This window comes from Ranitomeya imitator, chromosome 2 (assembly GCF_032444005.1).
Source record: "Ranitomeya imitator isolate aRanImi1 chromosome 2, aRanImi1.pri, whole genome shotgun sequence".
NCBI classification, from domain to species: domain Eukaryota; kingdom Metazoa; phylum Chordata; class Amphibia; order Anura; family Dendrobatidae; genus Ranitomeya; species Ranitomeya imitator.
The window spans coordinates 560,418,935-560,441,300 of NC_091283.1; the positions used below are offsets into that span (position 1 = coordinate 560,418,935).

At 43.7% G+C, this 22,366-nt stretch overlaps 1 protein-coding gene across 3 annotated transcripts in view; it reads right to left on the bottom strand.

Moving 5' to 3' along the window:
• The window catches only part of FBF1 (Fas binding factor 1), a 206,207-nt gene that overhangs the window by 8,364 nt on the left and 175,477 nt on the right, over positions 1–22,366 (bottom strand). For 2 of the 3 annotated variants that reach the window (XM_069752052.1, XM_069752054.1), the window contains one exon: positions 21,190–21,308. In XM_069752052.1, coding sequence (XP_069608153.1) covers positions 21,190–21,308 — 119 coding nt within the window. Of the gene's footprint in view, positions 1–12,193; positions 12,471–21,189; positions 21,309–22,366 lie in introns of those variants that run through there. The other variant, XM_069752053.1, reaches the window with a different exon arrangement.

Consider the following 22,366-nt stretch of genomic DNA (forward strand, 5'->3'; position numbering starts at 1 on the left):
TGTTAGCCTTTTTTCACTATGGGCTTAAAAACTAAGTGCCATACAGGCGGTGAAATAAGTATTGAACACGTCACCAATTTTCTAAGTAAATATATTTCGGATGATGCCATTTTCCTGAATTTGAGATGCGAACTCGGCTTCAGGAAAATGGCCGCCGCGATCTCCATCTGCGCACGTGCGGCATCCCGCGGCCATTTTCCTGAAGCCCCGGGCAGCAGAGGACTCCATATGCGCACGCGCCGCCTCAGGAAGATGGCCGCCCCCACAGATCACCAGGGAAATAGCGCCGATCGCGCGGTTTTCCTTCTCCTGCCCAGTGGATTCAGAAGATGGGCATGCGCAAACCACTACGCCACCAACGGAAATATATGCAAGATCTGGGGTAAGATACAGTGATGTCGCCACGCCCATCTGACCTGACCAGCCTGATTGACAGGCGAAAACGGCGACTTTGGTAAGTTATTTCGGCAGCTTAGGGGTGGAATCAGGGTACACAAAATACACTATAGTAACGCACAGCTCAGGCCGTATTTAACAGTATTTTTATCTCGTACTGAAAAACCGGGGTGACAGGTTCCCTTTAACCCCTTTCTGCCATCAGACGTACTATTCCGTCCATGTGGGGTGGGCTTTACTTCCCACGGACGGAATAGTACGTCATAGGCGATCGGCCGCGCTCACGGGGGGAGCGCGGCCGATCGCCAGCTGCTTATCGCAGCTGACATCCGGCACTATGTGCCAGGAGCGGTCACGGACCGCCCCCGGCACATTAACCCCCGGCACACCGCGATCAAACATGATCGCGATGTGCCGGCGGTGCAGGGAAGCATCGCGCAGGGAGGGGGCTCCCTGCGGGCTTCCCTGAGACCCCCGCAGCAACGCGATGTGATCGCGTTGCTCCGGGGGTCTCTCACCTCCTCCCTGCAGAAAGTCCCGGATCCAAGATGGCCGCGGATCCGGGTCCTGCAGGGAGGGAGGTGGCTTACCAAGTGCCTGCTCAGAGCAGGCACTTGGTAACGCTGCAGCGCTGTTTGACAGATCGGTGATCTGTCAGAGTGCTGTGCAAACTGGCAGATCACCGATCTGTATTGTCCCCCCCTGGGACAAAGTAAAAAAGTTAAAAAAATTTTTTACAAGTGTGTAAAAAAAAAAAAACCTAAATAATGGAAAAAAAAAAATATATATTATTCCCATAAATACATTTCTTTATCTAAATAAAAAAAACCCAAAACAATAAAAGTACACATATTTAGTATCGCCGCGTCTGTAACGACCCGACCTATAAAACTGGCCCACTAGTTAACCCCTTCAGTAAACACCGTAAGAAAAAAAAAAAAAAAACGAGGCAAAAAACAACGCTTTATTATCATACCGCCGAACAAAAAGTGGAATAACACGCGATCAAAAAGACAGATATAAATAACCATGGTACCGCTGAAAGCGTCATCTTGTCCCGCAAAAAATGAGCCGCCATACAGCAGCATCAGCGAAAAAATAAAAAAGTTATAGTCCTCACAATAAAGCGATGCAAAAATAATTATTTTTTCTATAAAATAGTTTTTATCGTATAAAAGCGCCAAAACATAAAAAAAATGATATAAATGAGGTGTCGCTGTAATCGTACTGACCCGAAGAATAAAACTGCTTTATCAATTTTACCAAACGCGGAACGGTATAAACGCCTCCCCCAAAAGAAATTCATGAATAGCTGGTTTTTGCTAATTCTGCCTCACAAAAATCGGAATAAAAAGCGATCAAAAAATGTCACGTGCCCGAAAGTGTTACCAATAAAAACGTCAACTCGTCCCGCAAAAAACAAGACCTCACATGACTCTGTGGACTCAAATATGGAAAAATTATAGCTCTCAAAATGTGGTAACGCAAAAAATATTTTTTGCAATAAAAAGCATCTTTCAGTGAGTGACGGCTGCCAATCATAAAAATCCGCTAAAAAACCCGCTATAAAAGTAAATCAAACCCCCCTTCATTACCCCCTTAGTTAGGGAAAAATAAAAAAAAAATTAAAAAATGTATTTATTTCCATTTTCCCGTTAGGGCTAGGGGTAGGGTTAGGGCTAGGGTTAGGGCTAGGGTTAGGGCTACAGTTAGGGTTGGGGCTAAAGTTAGGGTTGGGGCTAAAGTTATGGTTAGGGTTTGGATTACATTTACAGTTGGGAATAGGGTTGGGATTAGGGTTAGGGGTGTGTCTGGGTTAGAGGTGTGGTTAGGGTTACCGTTGGAATTAGGGTTAGAGGTGTGTTTGGGTTAGGGTTTCAGTTATAATTGGGGGGTTTCCACTCTTTAGACACATCAGGGGCTCTCCAAACGCGACATGGCGTCCGAACTCAATTCCAGCCAATTCTGCGTTGAAAAAGTAAAACAGTGCTCCTTCCCTTCCGAGCTCTCCCGTGTGCCCAAACAGGAGTTTACCCCAACATATGGGGTATCAGCGTACTCAGGACAAATTGGACAACAACTTTTGGGGTCCAATTTCTCCTGTTACCCTTGGGAAAATACAAAACTGGGGGCTAAAAAATAAGTTTTGTGGGGAAAAAAAAGATTTTTTAATTTTCACGGCTCTGCGTTATAAACTGTAGTGAAACACTTGGGAGCTCAAAGTTCTCATAACACATCTAGATAAGTTCCTTTGGGGGTCTAGTTTCCAATATGGGGTCACTTGTGGGGGGTTTCTACTGTTTACGTACATTAGGGGCTCTGCAAACGCAATGTGACGCCTGCAGACCATTCAATCTAAGTCTGTATTTCAAATGGAGCTCCTTCCCTTCCGAGCCTTCCCATGCGCCCAAACGGTGGTTCCCCCCACATATGGGGTATCAGCGCACTCAGGACAAATTGCACAACAAATTTTGGGGTCCAATTTCTCCTGTTACCCTCGAGAAAATACAAAACTGGGGGCTAAAAAATAATTTTGGGGGGAATTTTTTTTTTTATTTTCACGGCTCTGCGTTAGAAACTGTAGTGAAACACTTGGGGGCTCAAAGTTCTCACAACACATCTAGATAAGTTCCTTTGGGGGTCTAGTTTCCAATATGCGGTCACTTGTGGGGGGTTTCTACTGTTTACGTACATTAGGGGCTCTGCAAACGCAATGTGACGCCTGCAGACCATTCAATCTAAGTCTGTATTTCAAATGGCGCTCCTTCCCTTCCGAGCCTTCCCATGCGCCCAAACGGTGGTTCCCCCCACATATGGGGTATCAGCGCCCTCAGGACAAATTGCACAACAAATTTTGGGGTCCAATTTCTCCTGTTACCCTCGAGAAAATACAAAACTGGGGGCTAAAAAATAATTTGGGGGGGAATTTTTATTTTTATTTTCACGGCTCTGCGTTAGAAACTGTAGTGAAACACTTGGGGGCTCAAAGTTCTCACAACACATCTAGATAAGTTCCTTTGGGGGTCTAGTTTCCAATATGGGGTCACTTGTGGGGGGTTTCTACTGTTTAGGTACATTAGGGGCTCTGCAAATGCAATGTGACGCCTACAGACCATTCCATCTAAGTCTGTATTTCAAATGGCGCTCCTTCCCTTCCGAGCCTTCCCATGTGCCCAAACGGTGGTTCCCCCCCACATATGGGGTATCAGCGCACTCAGGACAAATTGGACAACAAATTTTGGGGTCCAATTTCTCCTGTTACCCTTGGGAAAATACAAAACTGGGGGCTAAAAAATAATATTTGTGGGAAAAAATTTTTGTTTTATTTTTACGGCTCTGCATTATAAACTTCTGTGAAGCTCTTGGTGGGTCAAAGTGCTCACCAGACATCTAGATAAGTTCCTTAGGGGGTCTACTTTCCAAAATGGTGTCACTTGTGGGGGGTTTCAATATTTAGGCACATCAGTGGCTCTCCAAACGCAACATGGCGTCTCATCTCAATTCCTGTGAATTTTGCATTGAAAAGTCAAACGGCGCTCCTTCCCTTCCGAGCTCTCTCATGCGCCCAAACAGTGGTTTACCCCCACATATGGGGTATCAGCGTACTCAGGACAAATTGTACAACAACTTTTTGGTTCCAATTTCTTCTCTTACCATTGGGAAAATAAAAAATCGGGGGCGAAAAGATCATTTTTTTTCACAAAAATTATTTTTTATTTTTACGGTTCTGCATTATAAACTTCTGCGAAGCACTTGGTGGGTCAAAGTGCTCACCACACCTCTAGATAAGTTTCTTAGGGGGTCTACTTTCCAAAATGGTGTCACTTGGGGGGGTTTCAATGGTTAGGCACATCAGTGGCTCTTCAAACGCAATATGGCGTCCCATCTCAATTCCTATCAATTTTGCATTGAAAGGTCAAACGGCGCTCCTTCCCTTCCGAGGTCTCCCATGCGCCCAGTGGTTTACCCCCACATATGGGGTATCAGAGTACTCAGGACAAATTGTGCAACAACTTTTTGGTTCCAATTTCTTCTCTTACCATTGGGAAAATAAAAAATTGGGGGCGAAAAGATAATTTTTGTGAAAAAAAAATATTTTTTATTTTTACGGTTCTGCATTATAAACTTCTGTGAAGCACTTGGTGGGTCAAAGTGCTCACCACACCTCTAGATAAGTTCCTTAGGGGGTCTACTTTCCAAAATGGTGTCACTTGTGGGGGTTTCAATGTTTAGGCACATCAGTGGCTCTCCGAACGCAACATGGCGTCCCATCTCAATTCCAGTCAATTTTGCATTAAAAAGTCAAATGGCGCTCCTTCGCTTCCAAGCTCTGTCATGCGCCCAAACAGTGGTTTACCTCCACTTATGGGGTATCGGCGTACTCAGGACAAATTGTACAACAAGGTTTGGGGTCCATTTTCTCCTGTAACTCTTGGCAAAATAAAACAAATTGGAGCTGAAGTAAATTTTTTGTGAAAAAAAGTTAAATGTTAATTTTTATTTAAACATTCCAAAAATTCCTGTGAAACACCTGAAGGGTTAATAAACTTCTTGAATGTGGTTTTGAGAACCTTGAGGGGTGCAGCTTTTAGAATGGTGTCACACTTGGGTATTTTCTATCATATAGACCCCTCAAAATGACTTCAAATGAGATGTGGTCCCTAAAATAAAATGGTGTTGTAAAAATGAGAAATTGCTGGTCAACTTTTAACCCTAATAACTCCCTAACAAAAAAAAATTTTGGTTCCAAAATTGTGCTGATGTAAAGTAGACATGTGGGAAATGTTATTTATTAAGTATTTTGTGTGACATATCTCTGTGATTTAATTGCATAAAAATTCAAAGTTGGAAAATTGCAAAATTTTCAAAAGTTTCGTCATGTTTCCATTTTTTTCACAAATAAACGCAGGTAATATCAAATAAATTTTACCACTATCATGAAGTACAATATGTCACGAGAAAACAATGTCAGAATCACCGGGATCCGTTGAAGCGTTCCAGAGTTATAACCTCATAAAGGGACAGTGGTCAGAATTGTAAAAATTGGCCCGGTCCATAACGTGCAAACCACCCTTGGGGGTAAAGGGGTTAAGAAGGGGTGTGTGGTTTAATGGCTGCCTAAGGAAGCATCTATCTGCTCTCCTGATCTCCCTGACCTTCCACCCTGAGATAAACATGCCATCCACACTGTAGTCTCTCACTGAAACTGAGGAATCAGTAGAGCTTCACTTCAGGAATATCCTGCTGCAGTTTTGGAGTGCTTTTTACAGATCAGATTTTTGTGCTATGGCTTACCCTGTGTGAATTCTGTGTAGTCAAGTGTGAAGCTGCTGCTCCCGCCATCTGGTGAGTGACCGGAATCATGGAGGAGAGTGGGGAGGGTGAAGTCTAGGGTGCTGTGGTGAATTGACAACAGGAATTCACAGGAAAAGCCAGGTGAAATGCCTCCATATGGAGCCCAGTATAAAGTAGGAACTGGAGCTTCCCCTAATCCATTTTGCACAGTGGTTCAACAGTGCAAGGTTACAGCTTACTTCAGCAGTGTTGCTGACCTGTGGCTGCAGAAAAACCCTCCTAGCCTGTCCTGAGTTTACTGATGTTTTCAGTGGCCATTTCCTCTGTGCTGGAGTTTCTGGATTCTTGTGCAATTGGTGGTGTTTAACAGCAGCACAACCTATATACACTGCTCAAAAAAATAAAGGGAACACAAACAACAGAATATAACTACAAGTAAATCAAACTTCTGTGAAATAAAAATGTCCATTTAGGAAGCAACACTGTTTGACAATCAATTTCACATGCTATTGTGCAAATGGAATAGGCAACAGATGGAAATTATTGGCAATTATCAAGACACAGTCAATAAAGGAGTGGTTCTGCAGGTGGGGACCACAGACCACATCTCAGTACCAATGCACTGGCTGAGGTTTTGATTACGTTTGAATGTTGGTTGTGCTTTCACACTCATGGTAGCATGAGATGGGCTCTACAACCCACACAAGTGGTTTAGGTAGTGCAGCTCATCCAGGATGGCACATCAATGCGAGCTGTGGCAAGAGGGTTTGCTGTGTCTGTCAGCGTAGTGTCCGGAGGCTGGAGACGCTACCAGGAGACAGGCCAGTACACCAGGAGACATGGAGGGGGCCGTAGGAGGGCAACAACCCAGTAGCAGGACCGCTACCTCAGCCTTTGTGCAAGGAGGAACAGGTGGAGCACTGCCAGAGCCCTGCAAAATGACCTCCAGCAGGCCCACAAATGTGCATGTCTGCACAAAGTTAGAAACTAACTCCATGAGAATGGTCTGAGTGTCCGACGTCCACAGATGGGGGTTGTGCTCACAGCCCAACACCATGCAGGACACTTAGCATTTGCCACAGAACACCAGGATTGGCAAATTCACCACTGGCGCCCTGTTCTCTTCACAGATGAAAGCAGGTTCACACTGAGCACATGTGACAGAGTCTGTTATATAGAAAATGTTCAGCACAGCCAAAAGGAGGCGGTGCACGGTCATAGGTTCCCAAGCCTTTATGTAAAATGCAAGTGACTAGCACACTCCAAAAGTGTTGTGATGCAAAGTGGGGGTTTTATTTACATACAGTATTCACAAACGTTTTGGTCGTTACTGGACCTTCAAAGTGTGCTGAAGGGAAATATATACAGAGAAAGTGACATCCAATGTATAAAAAAAACAAAATATGAAAATAAACATAAACAAAAAAACAAAAGTATATACATCACATGGGAGAATACAGTCATGATTGAGAATAATAAAACACAACTCCAATAAAGAGACATCAAACAAGATAGCCGAGATATGAAGGCTGCACAGATTGAACGTATGCGAATAAAGATAAGGTAGTGTATCACGGAGAAAAATGAGGGGTTACGGTAGGAGAGGGTGGTTGGGTGGGAAAACATAAGAAAGAAAAAAAAAAAAAAAAGAAAAAAACCTACCTAATATACTAGTATATATGTCACACCTTCCTCTCTCCTGCAGTTAGTGTCACTTGTGACACACCATTGTATCTCTGCGGCTTGTGCCTACCCCCGCGACCTATATGTCTTCAGGCTTTTTATTGGTAGGTGGATTCTACTACACATTATACACCATACGCCCTGTCAGTTTTTCATGTAGCCTATCTATTCACTCTTATTATCACTTCAACTTCGCATATTGACCTCTCTTTTTAGATGCAATCTAACTTTGCTACTCGGGGCTTCTCTAAGCATACTAGTATATTAGGTAGGTTTTTCTTTTTTTTTTCTTTCTTATGTTTTCCCACCCCACCACCCTCTCCTACCGTAACCCCTCATTTTTCTCCGTGAAACACCACCTTATCTTTATTCGCATACGTTCAATCTCGGCTATCTTGTTTGATGTCTCTTTATTGGAGTTGTGTTTTATTATTCTCAGTCATGACTATTCTCCCATGTGATGTATATACTTTAGTTTTTTTCTGTTTTTTTGTTTGTTTATTTTCATATTTTGTTCTTTTTTTATACATTGGATGTCACTTTCTCTGTATATATTTCCCTACAGTACACTGATGAAGGTCCAGTAATGACCGAAACGTTTGTGAATACTGTATGTAAATAAAACCCCCACTTTGCATCACAACACTTTTGGAGTGTGCTAGTCACTTGCATTTTACATGTGACAGAGTCTGGACACGCCGTGGAGAGTGATCTGTTGCCTGCAACATCCTTCAGCATGACCGGTAAACAGTGGGTCAGTAATGGTGTGGGGTGGCATTTCTTTGGAGGGCCGCACAGCCCCCATGTGCTAGCCAGAGGTAGCCTGACTGCCATTAGGTACCGAGGTGAGATCCTCAGACCCCTTGTGAGACCATATGCTGGTGCGGTTGGCCCTGGGTTCCTCCTAATGTAGGACAATGCCAGACCTTATGTGGCTGGAGTGTGTCAGCAGTTCCTGCAAGATGAAGGCATTGAAGCTATGGACTGGCCCACCCGTTCCCCACACCTGAATCCGATTGAACACATCTGGGACATCATGTCTCGCACCATCTACCAACGTCACGTTGCACCACAGACTGTCCAGGAGTTGGCAGATGCTTTAGTCCAGGTCTGGGAGGAGATCCCTCAGGAGACCATCTGCCGCCTCATTAGGAGCATGCCCAGGCTTGTAGAGAGGTGATACAGGTACGTGGAGGCCACACACACTACTGATCATCATTTCCTTGTCTTGAGGCATTTCCACTGAAGTTGGAGCAGCCTGTAACTTCATTTTCCACTTTGATTTTGAGCATCATTCCAACTCCAGACCTCCGTAGGATATTAGTCGTGATTTACGTTCATAATTTTTAGGTTTTATTGTTCTCAACATATTCCACTATGTAATGAATAAAGATTTACAACTGGAATATTTCATTCAGTGATATCTAGGATGTGGGATTTTAGTGTTCCCTTTATTTTTTTGAGCAGTGTATGTATGTGTGTGTGTGTGATATGTATAAATATATATATATATATATATATATATATATATTTTATTCATTATGTAAAATAGGGGGCAGGTCATTGAGGGATCACTGACCTGTGAGAAGCCATGAAGAGCACCAAATGAAGACCTCCCCAGAGGCCGCCCCGAAAGCACGAACATATCATTAACTCAAAACTGAAAGTAAAGATTAAACAACAACCACAAGACAGATTTCACCAGCCAAGGTATCATTTTAATCAGTATAATGTAGCCACGACAATGTCTGTAGGTTACTCAAAACAATCCTGCTAACAGTTTCGCTTTAAGTGTATGTGCCTGACAGTGGACACAAATGCATTGTTAACCTAGCCTTAGCTAGTGTCACACAGGCAGCATTTGCCCGGTATGGTTCAGGCCCAGCTCCTAAGCCTGCTCCATACATGTGAACCTGACAGACCGTATCATTACGACCTATGTCAGGAAACTATTCATGTGAAAATATCAGGTATGTAGGTCTTAATATGCCTGTCAAGGATCCCTTCTCCGTGGTGTCACTTATTCGTCACGTGCCTGCTCTCACACATGACTTGGGGTTGTGCCTGCAAGGGTTAATCTATCTCCCCACTCTCAGTCCAGCATTCAACCTCTGTCCTATGCTGTGATGGGAGCATAAATCACACACCGACCCAGGCCACACACCCGCTCATACGCGCTGCCACCACTCATCGAATACACGAGCGATGAGTCCCGGACTAATAATAACACTAATAAAAATACTAATAAAAATATGTCTATCACTCATAAGGCTCAAACACCTTTAGGCTAGATTCTTTTAGAACATTCAAGGTTCAACTTGTTAAAGTTTTATACTTTAATATAAAAAAGTTCAATGCTTACAATAAGAAAAAGGTATAAAAATATGATAATAAAAAGACATACAACTTATGCAAAACAGTGTCAAAATAAACAGGAGAAAACTTACAGAAACTATATAACTGGTAGTTGCTTTCTGCTCCCTGAAGGAAGGAAGAATGTAGATTGGATCACATCAGCTTCTCAGGCTGCCCCCATCATGTGAACACAATTCTCTGTCTGCAGCCTAAATTTATAACTTTGGTCTGAGGTCAGGTTTCTAGACCGGCCTCACAGGTTAATATCATAATTGCAGTCTGTTTGATTGGGCCACGGCCGCTCTACTAATGAATATATATTATTTTCCTCTGGAGACACTTGTGAGATGGTTCCCAGGGATAGCTAACCCTCAAGCCGCAATTAGCATCTCCCCTCCAAGCACTGGCTAAGGCCAAGAAGAAAGGAACACTTGACACCCCCTGTGTCAAGTGTTCCTTTCTTCTTGGCCTTAGCCAGACCTCCCGATGGGATATGGAGACAGAATTTCTACTAGTCCCAAGGAAGTACCTATTAACACCTTGCCTTCAGGACAGATGTTACATTATCACTAGTCACATATATAACCATAGACATATGTCCCTACACACATATAGAGATATATATATATATATATATATATATATATATATATATATATATATATATATATATATATATATACACAGTTAGGTCCATATATATTTGGACAGAGACAACATTTTTCTAATTTTGGCTATAGACATTACCACAATAAATTTTAAACAAAACAGTTCAGATGCAGTTGAAGTTCAGACTTTCAGCTTTCATTTGAGGGTATCCACATTAAAATTGGATGAAGGGTTTAGGAGTTTCAGCTCCTTAACATGTGCCACCCTGTTTTTAAAGGGACCAAAAGTAATTGGACAATTGACTCCAAGGCTATTTCATGGACAGGTGTGGACAATCCCTTCGTTATGTCATTCTAAATAAAGCAGATAAAAGGCCTGGAGTTGATATGTAGTGTGGTGTTTGCATTTGGAAGGTTTTGCTGTGAATTAAACATGTGGTCAAAGGAGCTCTCCATGCAGGTGAAAGAAGCCATTCTTAAGCTGCGAAAACTGAAAAAACCCATCCGAGAAATTGCTACAATATTAGGAGTGGCAAAATCTACAGTTTGGTACATCCTGAGAAAGAAACAAAGTACTGGTGAACTCATCAAGGCAAAAAGACCTGGGCTCCCACGGAAGACAACAGTGGTGGATGATGGCAGAATAACCTCCATGGTGAAGAGAAACCCCTTCACAACAGCCAACCAAGTGACCAACACTCTCCAGGAGGTCGGCGTATCAATATCCAAATCTACCATAAAGAGAAGACTGCATGAAAGTAAATACAGAGGGTTCACTGCACGGTGCAAGCCGCTCATAAGCATCAAGAATAAAAAGGCTAGACTGGACTTTGCTAAGAAACATCTAAAAAAGCCGCACAGTTCTGGAATAACATTCTTTGGACAGGTGAAACCAAGATCAACCTCTACCAGAATGATGGAAAGGAAGCTCATGATCCAAAGCATACCACATCATCTGTAAAACACGGCGGAGGCAGTGTGATGGCTTGGGCATGCATGGCTGCCAGTGGCACTTGGTCACTAATGTTTATTGATGATGTGACACAGGATAGAAGCAGCGGAATGAATTCTGAGGTATTCAGAGCCGCCATACTGTGTGTTCAGATCCAGCCAAATGCAGAAAAACTGATTGGTCGTCGTTTCATACTACAGATGGACAATGACCAAAAACATAAAGCCAAAGCAACCCTTGAGTTTATTAAAGCAAAGAAGTGGAATATTCTTGAATGGCCAAGTCAGTCACCTGATCTCAACCCAATTGAGCATGCATTTCACTTGTTAAAGACTAATCTTCAGACAGAAAGGCCCGCAAACAAACAGCAACTGAAAACCACCACAGTGTAGGCCTGGCAGAGCATCAAAAAGGAGGAAACACAGCGTCTGGTGATGTCCACGAGTTCAAGACTTCAGGCAGTCATTGTCAACAAAGGGTTTTCAACCAAGTACTAGAAATGAACATTTTATTTAAAATTATTAAATCTGTCCAATTAATTTTGGTCCCTTTAAAAACAGGGTGGCACATGTTAAGGAGCTGAAACTCCTAAACCCTTCATCCAATTTTAATGTGGATACCCTCAAATGAAAGCAGAAAGTCTGAACTTCAACTGCATCTGAATAGTTTTCTTTAAAATTCATTGTGGTAATATCTATAACCAAAATTAGAATAATGTTGTCTCTGTCCAAATATATATGGACCTAACTGTATATATATATATATATATATATATATATATATATATATATATATATATGCATATATATATGCATATGTATATATATATATATATATATATATATATATATATATATATATATATATATATATATATATATATATATATATATATATATATATATATATATATATATATATATATATATATATATATACACACAAACATATTTCATCACAATGCCATCTATGGAAACAGCGGAACAATGTATATATTAATAGAACAATAATATGTTGTATTTATTAGTATAAAAGTCATAAAAAAAATCAGATCAGCAATAGCAGTTTATCTGTAACTTCTGTGGTATCTTGTGTCATTGTATTCATACACTCAATGGGTAGGAAGAAGACTTCTTCAAAGCTTCTAAATAGAGTTTCTCATTTTCTATGTAGTCCCAGTCCTGTTCCAGGAAAAATAAAACAAAAAAAAAAAACCGCAAAGAGTTACAGTGGCATACAAATGTTTGGGCACCCCTGGTCAAAATTACTGTTATTGTGAACAGTTAAGCAAGTTGAAGATGAAATGATCTCTAAGGCTACTTTCACACTAGCGTCATATGGCCTCCGTCTCAATGCGTCGTTTTGGAGAAAAAACGCATCCTGCAAAGTTGCCCGCAGGATGCGTTTTTTCTCCATAGACTTTCATTAGCAACGCATTGCGATGGATTGCCACACGTCGCATCCGTCGTGCGACGGATGCTTCGTGTTTTGGCGGACCGTCGGCACAAAAAATGCTACATGTAACTTTTTTTGTGCGCCATGTCCGCCATTTCCGACCGCGCATGCATGGCCGGAACTCTGCCCCCTCCTCCCCGTACCTTACAATGGGGCAGCGGATGCGTTGAAAAACTGTAGCCACTGCCCCCGTTGTGCTTTTACTTCACAGCATGCGTCGGTACGTCGCCCCAACGCACTGCGACGGGCCCGTACCGACGCTAGAGTGAAAGTAGCCTAAAAGAACTAAAGTTAAAGATGGCACATTTTCTTTGTATTTGAAAAAAAAAATCATTTTTTTTTTTTCATTTTAAAAATTACAAAAAGGGAAATGGGAAGATGCAAAAGTTTGGTCACCATTGGAGATTTGTGTGCTCAGGTTACTTTGACCAAGGTTTCAGACCTCAATTACCCGTATATACTCGAGAATAAGCCGACCCGAGTATAAGCTGAGACCCCTAATTTTGCCACAAAAAACTGGGAAAACTTAATGACTCGAGTATAAGCCTAGGGTGGAAAATGCAGCAGCTACCGGTAAATGTCAAAAATAAAAATAGATACCAATAAAAGTAAAATTAATTGAGACATCAGTAGATTAAGTGTTTTTGAATATATTGAATCAGGAGCCCCATTTAATGATCCATATAGTTCATGATGGGCCCCATAAGATGCTCCATACAAAATACGCCCCATATAATGCTCAATACAATTCATGATGGGCCCCATAAGATGCTCCATATTAAAATATGCCCCATATAATGCTGCACAAATGTTGATTATGGCCCCATAAGCTGCTCCATAGACACATTTGCCCGAGATAATGCTGCACAAATGCTGATTATGGCCCCATAAGATGCTCCATAGACACATTTGCCCCGTATAATGCTCCACCAATGCTGATTATGGCCCCATAAGATGCTCCATAGATATATTTGCCCCAGATAATGCTGCACAAATGCTGATTATGGCCCCATAAGATGCTCCATAGACACATTTGCACCAGATAATGCTCCACAAATGCTGATTATGGCCCCATAAGATGCTCCATACAGACATTTGCCCATATAATGCCGCACAAATTCTGATTAAGGCCCCATAAGATGCTCCATAGACACATTTACCCCGTATAATGCTCCACAAATGCTGATTATGGCCCCCATAAGATGTTCCATAGACACATTTGCCCCGTATAATGCTCCACAAATGCTGATTATGGCCCCATAAGATGGTCCATAGAAATATTTGCCCCAGATAATGCTGCACAAATGCTGAATATGGCCCCATAAGATGCTCCATAGAGATATTTACCCCATATAACGCTGCACATGGCCCCATAAGATGCTCCATAGAGATATTTGCCCCCATATAATGCTGCACATGGCCCCATAAGATGCTCCATAGAAATATTTGCCCCATATAACGCTGCACATGGCACCATAAGATGCTCCATAGAGATATTTGCCCCATATGCTGTTGCTGCGATTACAAAAAAAAAATGACATACCTCTCGTCGCTCAGGCCCCCGGCACTTGCTATAGTCACGTGTCCCCCGTTCCACTGCTGGGAGCCGCTGTGTCTTCCACGTCCTCTGCACTGACTGTTCAGGCAAAGGGCAGCGCGCACACTAATCGCGTTATCACACCCTCTGACCTGTGCGTCACTGCAGAGGACGCAGAAGACGGAGCGGTGCCAACGGTGGAATGGGGGACAGGTGAATATCGCGCACTGCCCCCGTCATACTCACCTGCTCCTGGGGCGAACCCTGCACGTCCCTGGCTCTCCGGGCGCTGAAAGCTTCTTTCTGTATTGAGTGGTCACATGGTACCGCTCATTACAGTAATGAATATGCGGCTTCACCCTTATGGGAGTCAATATTCATTACTGTAATGAGCGGTACAATGTGACCGCTCAATACAGGAAGAAGCTGTCACCGCCTGGAGAACCAGGGATGTACAAGGACCGCGCTAGGAGCAGGTGAGTATGATTAGACAGCTGTCGCTGCTCCTCCCCTGCCGACCACTGGGAATGACTTGAGTATAAGCTGAGAGGGGCAATTTCAGCCTAAAAAATGGGCTGAATTTCTCAGCTTATACTCAAGTATATACGGTAGCTTGTTATGGCTTGTTCACTGTCTTCGTTAGGAAAGGTGATGCAAATTTCCCAGCTTTATACAAACCCAACCCTCTAACCTTGTGCCAAAAAACAGCTGCCATGGGCTCTTCTAAGCAGCTTCCTAGCACTCTGAAAATGAAAATAGTGGAGACCCACAAAGAAGCAGAAGGCTATAAGAGAGCAAATTGTTTTCAAGATGCCCTTTCCGCAGTTCGAAATTTAATTAAGAAATGGTAGTAAACAGGAGCAGTGGAGGTCAAGATATGGTCTGGAAAACCAAGCAAAATTTCAGTTAGAGCTGCTTTTAGGATTGCTAGAGTGGCCAATCAGAACCCCTGCTTGACTGCAAAAGACTTTCAGAAAGATTTAGCAAACTCTGGAGTTGTGGCACATTGTTCTCCCCACCAAAAATTCATTGTCAGAAGTATGCAAAATGAAGATTTTGAGTACCTACCATAAAATCTTTTATTTTTCTCAGAGCCTTCATTGGGGAGCACAGGAAACCATGTATACTAGTGTATGCAAAAAAAAGTTAGCTCGTCTCCAGCAGTATAGACCCACCAACTGGCACGAAGCTAATCAGTTCGTGAGAAAGCAGGAGAAGCAACATGTACACACAACCATAACAACAGTAAATAAGGGTGGGTGCTGTGTCTCCCAATGAAGGCTCCTAGAAAGATTTGATGGTAGGCACCCAAAATCTTATCTGTATTGCTTCATTGGGGAATACAGGAAACCATGGCATATCCAAAAACAGTCCCAAGGACGGGTAAAAACTAGTACCCTCAAGTCAGAGCTCGGGCCACTGCAGCTTGCAGGACCTTTCTACTGAGGTTTGCATCTGACGAGGTGCAGGTGTGAGCTCAGTTGAACTTGGTGAAGGGTATGAACGGAGGATCAAGTAACTGCAAATCTGTGAGGCTGTTGCCTGGTTGGGGACAGCACAGGAGGCTCCCGTGCGCTAGTCTGTAGATTTCCAGAATAGAAGAACGAACCCAGAGGGTAATGGTAGACCTGGAATTAGAAAGACCCTTTCGAGAACCTTTGGGAATTATGAACAGCGAGTCCACACGTTTGAAGGGTCCTGTTCTGGAAAGGCAGAGACGGAGGGCTCTTACCAGGTCCAGCTTGTTTAGAAACCACTCTCAAGAATGAGAGGGGGACAGGCAAAGGAAGGAAGAATAATGCCCTCATTGAAGTGAAATGCAGAAATCACCTTAGAAAGGATGGGATCAGACATAAAACTACCTTGTCATGGTGGAACACTAGGGAAGGGGAACGACAAGAGAGAACTGCGAGTGTTCAAAGACTCGTCTGATAGAAGTGATGGCAACCAAGGAGGCAACCTTCCAGGAAAGAAAGGAAAGGGAAATTTCTTGCAGAGATTCGAATGGTGACTCCTGGAGGACATAGAGCAATATATTGAGGTCCCAGGGCTCTACCAGAGGCCGATAGGGTGGAATGGAGTGTGCGACTTCTCGAAAGAAGGTCTTGATCTGCAGGCGAAAAGCTAGATTCTTTTAAAAGAGGATGAAAAGGACAGACATCTGCCCTTTAAGAAAACGGAGGGAAAGGCCAGATTCCAGGCCCGATTGTAGGAAGGACAAGATAAATGGAAGATGATAAACCATCGGGGAGGTCTGGTTAGCTTCGCACCAGCGGAAGGTTTTCCACGTACGGTGGTAAATGCGAGAGCAAGAAGGCTTCCTAGCTTTGATCATGGTCTGAACAACCTGATAGGAGAAGCCGGCCAATTTCAGAACCACGGCCTCAACAACCATGATGTTAAATTGAGTGACTGAGAATTTTGGTGGAAGAGAGGACCCCGCGAGAGAGGGTCTGGAAGGTCCTGGAGTTTCCATGGAGTAATTGTGAGGAGGTTGATTACTTCTGCATACCAGGGCCTTCTGGGCCTATCCAGAGCGATGAGAATGATGGGCACTCCCTCCGTCTTGATCTTCTTGACCACCTTAGGAATTAGTGGTAGCGGAGGAAACTGGTATAGGAGGGATGACCAGGACCAATGAATTACCAGGGCATTGGGGCCGATTGCTAGTGGGTTGCGGGATCTGGAGACGAACTGAGGAACCTTGTGGTTCATTCTGGACACCATCAGGTCAACGTTGGAAGTTCCCCAACGAAGACAAATCTTGTGGAAGGCCGAAAGATTCAGGGACCATTCACCATCAGTGATTCACAGTCAGTGAGACTTTCTCGGCTGAGAAAATCGGCGGCCCAGTTGTCCACTCCTGGAATGTGTACTGCTGGTACACTGGTACATTCTGATCGGCCCATAACTGAATCTGCGTCACTTCTGACAACACTGTTCTACTTCGGGTTCCTTGGTGGTTTATGTATGCCACTGATGTGGCCTTGTCGGTTTGGACACAAATTGGGTGGTTAAGGAGAAGGTTCTGCCAGTAGAGTAGAGCAAGAAAGATTGCCTTGAGCTCTAGAATGTTGATGTGAAGAGACGATTCCTGAGCAGTCCGTTGGCTCTAGACTGTTAGGTCTTGAAAAACTGCTCCCCAACCGAGTAGACTGGCGTCTGTTGTCACAATCTTTCAACGTGGTGGCAGGAACTATCTTCCGATATGGTCTAAGTGAGAGTGTTCACCATTATAGGGACCTCTTTATCCGGGAGGGAAGTATGATCAGTCGATCCAGGGAGCGAGTCGACCTGTCTCATCTTGATAGAAAAGTTGAAGAGGACGCGTATGAAACTGAGTGAATGGAACTGCTTCCATTGACACAAACATCCTGCCTAGGAGTGAGGGGTTGGGCCTCTGAAGGAGCGAATCCAGCATGGTAGAGCCGAGTACTTCTCTCAGGGCAGAAAGACTCTTGATTGTGTGGTGTCAAACAGCATTCCCAGAAAGACAATATGTTATGGCCCCTTCACATTAAGCGACGCTGCAGCGATACCGACAACGATCCGGATCGCTGCAGCGTCGCTGTTTGGTCGCTGGAGAGCTGTCACACAGACCGCTCTCCAGCGACCAACGATGCCGGTAACCAGGGTAAACATCGGGTAACTAAGCGCAGGGCCGCGCTTAGTAACCCGATGTTTACCCTGGTTACCATCCTAAAAGTAAAAAAAAACAAACGCTACATACTTACCTACCGCTGTCTGTCCCCGGCGCTCTGCTGCTCTGCTCTCCTCCTGTACTGGCTGTGAGCACAGCGGCCGGAAAGCAGAGCGGTGACGTCACCGCTCTGCTTTCTGGCTGACCGACGCTCACAGCCAGTGCAGGAGGAGAGCAGAGCACAGCGCTGGAGGACAGACAGCGGTAGGTAAGTATGTAGCGTTTGTTTTTTTTTTACTTTTAGGATGGTAACCAGGGTAAACATCGGGTTACTAAGCGCGGCCCTGCGCTTAGTTACACGATGTTTACCCTGGTTACCAGTGAAGACATCGCTGGATCGGTGTCACACACGCCGATCCGGCGATGTCAGGAGGAGTCCAGCGACGAAATAAAGTTCTGGACTTTATTCAGCGACCAACGATCTCCCAGCAGGGGCCTGATCGTTGGTCGCTGTCACACATAACGATTTCATTAACGATATCGTTGCTACGTCACAAAAAGCAATGATATCGTTAACAATATCGTTATGTGTGAAGGTACCTTTAGACCGAGATCAGAAAGAACTTTGCGGTGATGATCAAGCAAAGTTTTTTGCGGTGATGATCCAGCCCAGACGGCAGAGGGTGTCCAAAGTGATCTATAGTGGAAGATGCGTGACCGAAGCGATTTTGCCCCCCCCAGTGTGTTTGTAAAGTCATGGTGCACCTTTTGACCAGTCACAGGATCTATTTATAGTTTACATTTTGGCCTTTCTCTGGCACAATCATATCAGACCTGTTCATGAGAAGAGATAACAAGAAGCAATCAAACAACACAAACTCATTTAAGCTGTTGCTGAGCCCCCAGTCAGATTAACCCCTGATAAACTGAACTCTGAATAAAATACACTACCAGGTCTGTGACATCATGCAACCACAAGCTTATGCCAGCTGTGTGGTTTTCCATGCCAGTTGAGATGTGGACGATACAGAGAAAAGTTCAGTGTGTTCTGTGGCTCGCTAAATTAGAATCCGTGACGAAAGTGCTACGTGAATATCGGCGCGTTTGTAACGAATTGCCACCATATAGGAATAACATTACTCGATCGGATAAGCAGTTGAAGGAAACCAGCAGTTTGGTAGTGAAACCCCGTTCCGGTAGGCCATCAGTCAGTGACGAGTCTGTAGAGGCTACACGGGATAGCTACCTAAGGAGCCCTACAAAATTTGTGCGTGTATGTGCTCAACAATTAAACCTAAGCAAGACTACAGTTAATAAGGTGTTAAAGAAACGTCTCTCGAGGGCTAAATGGGAAAGAGAGCTGGGTCGTTTCGAGGATGAAACGTGGGAGTCTGTATTAGAATGGATAGCGAAACTATCATTGAATGAGCCGTATAGGCTCTCCCAGCTTTATATTGTACACAGAGTGTATAGATCCCCGGATGTCCTGTATATAGCTGGGCTGAGATCTGACTCAGAATGCCCTAGATGTAGGAATGATAGTGCTGGAATGTTTCATGTTATGGTTGTGTCCGAGATTGACTGCTTTTTGGTTGGTGGTTGTAAGCCGGATAGAAGGGGCATACAGATGTGTAATTCCAAGAGAACCTTTGGTGTGCGTGCTGGGGTACGTGGAAGAGATAACTGTGGATAACAAGCTGAAAATAGCAATCGCTAGATGTACATGGTCGAAAGGTCATAGCCAAAAATTGGATCAAAGAGGAACCTCCCTCGAGGGGAGAATATCTTAAATATGTGAAGCACGTCATTACCCTGGAAAAGGGTGTATATCAGAAAAGAGGGAAGATGGGCCTGTTTGATAAATTGTGGATGCCCTGGCTGGATCTAGGCTAGGGGAGGCTAAGAGAAGTTAGGCCTGAGGAGGGTTCGCCTATATATTTATTGTGTTCTCGTGTACAAATAAAAGTTATTGTATATGGATAACGTATATAATACTACAGGGTATGTTAAGAGGAAGGCGCGAGCTGTCTAAAAAAGAAGGAGGTTGAGGGATGGGTAAGGGGAGGGTTAAGAGTGGGAAAAATGGAAATGTATACTTTAATGTGAAATGTTTTATTGTACTCTTATATTTAATAAAAACATTTGAGTAAAAAAAAAAAGAAACGTCTCTGTTTTACAGGGTACAAATTGCGGTTGTTGCGCGCTATCAAACCGGCAGATAGACCCAAACGATGCGCGTTTGCTACAGATAATGCTTCATGAGGTCGACAATGATGCAAGATTTTTGCAGAAGATTGTGTTTGGCGATGAGGCGACCTTCCATATCTATGGACATGTTCATCGCCATCGAGAGTTTCTGGATAGAATATTCCCCAAGCGGTGGATAGGCAGGGGTTCTGTCAAGCCATGGCCACCATGATTCCCGAATCTGACGCCCATATACTTTTACTTTTGGGGTTATGTGAAGCAACATGTATACATTGAACATATCAACGACATTAATCACTTAAAACAGAGAAACACAGACATTATTCATTCTGTTACACCAGATGTCCTTACCCGTGTGTGGCAAGAACTTCACTATCGTTTGGATGTGTGTAGGGCAACAAATGGAAACTGGGAGAGTTTTTCTTTTATTTGGAGCAGATTTCACATTTCTATTGTTTTTTGTTGCTTTCCAGTGACTGGTAAGTGCACCATGACTTTACGGACACACTGTATTAAAAGGGACAATGCTACTTATTTCCTGCATGACTGGGAATTAGAGGTTAATATATTTTTAAAAGGAGCCCCCTCACTACACGGTCAGAGAAACCCTGTCCTGAAGAACCCGAATCCTTCTACGCACACCTGTGCTAGAAGATGGACATCAAGGACCTGGATAATGGGGCCGTCTTCCCACCATGCATGTCTGGCTCTGGAGGTGAGCAGACCAGGGAGTGATGGCGAGGACTGTCCGTCTGTGCAGATGCCCTGAGCACTCTTGGTGTGTTAGGAATATTGGGTCCTGCCGGACAGACCATGGAGACAACAGTAGTCATGTAACCCCACATTGTGTTCTCGGTCTTTAGAAGGAGATCAGCGGGAAACAATTTCACTATCTCCCGTAGTCTCAAGTTGAACATGCAAAAGGGAGATCATAAATTTAAAAATAAATAAATAAACAAACGTAGAAACATGGGGTGAGTGCAGCCATGTGTCTGCCTCCTACTAACTTTTTTTTGCATAGTATCTGTTTCTCTAGGGCGGAGATCCTGTCATTTCATACCTGTTGTGCTTGTACTTTATATACTGCCAGCATAGTATGCAGCTCGGACTTCTGAGGAACTCTTTCTTGTTGTGCTCCTGATCCAACACCTGTAGTGCTGGGTACAGCATGGGGCAAACCTGAAATGGAAATGTATTCATCACAATTTATTATTTTAAAAGGGTATGTCCAGGACAAGAAAAAACACTTTTGATCAGAAACCACACACGTTTTGTCTATGTGACGTGTCCAGTATTACAGCTCATCCAGGATTCGCTACAATATCAGACACCTATAACAGCTCATAACAATCAATTTCTTAACATTTGAACAGCAAGACATTAAAAGCTGCTGTCAGTCTCATAATCTGTTTAGGTCTGGTGCTGTAAAAGTCTTTGTCCCCTCAAAAATATCCCCGTTGATGCAGAATGGTGTTACAGAAGCCAGTTACCACCTGACGGCCAGAGTAAAGAGACAGGGAAGGAAATCGGAGTGACACACATTGAAAAGTGTGACTGGTATACAGGGGGATTCTTCATTGACATTGAGTACCTGCAGTGGCATTAAGGCTATGTGCACACGTTGCGGATTAGCCTTAGGAATTTCTGGTGCGGATTCTGCCTCTCCTGGCAGAAAACGCAGCTGAGGATTTGTCGCGTTTTTTGTGCGGATCCGCAGCGTTTTTTGGGCATTTTTACTGCGTTTTTTTTGCGGATTTACTGCGTTTTTTACCCCTGCGGATTTCTATAATGGAATGGGTACAAAAACACTGCAGATCCGCAAAAAAGAAGTGACATGCTACTTCTATTAATCCGCAGCGTTTCCGCACCGGATTTTCCGCAACGTGCACAGCTTTTTTTTTTTCTCATTGATTTACATTGTACTGTAAATCAATTGCAGATCTGCAGCGTTTCTGCACCGCAAAAAACGCTGCGGATCCGCAGATAATCCACAAGTGTGGAGTGGGCTACTGACAACATATCAAAACGGTCTGAAGGACAAAGTTGAATCTTTATCTGACCAGGAAGGAACACAGGGTACTGCACCGTTGAGAATGTGTTCCACCTCAGCACGGCCCTGCACTTAGTAACCCGATGTTTACCCTGGTTACCCGGGGACTTCGGCATCATTGAAGGCAGTTTCAACGATGTCGAAGTTGTTCCCCTGATCGTTGGTCGCTGGAGAGAGCTGTCTGAGA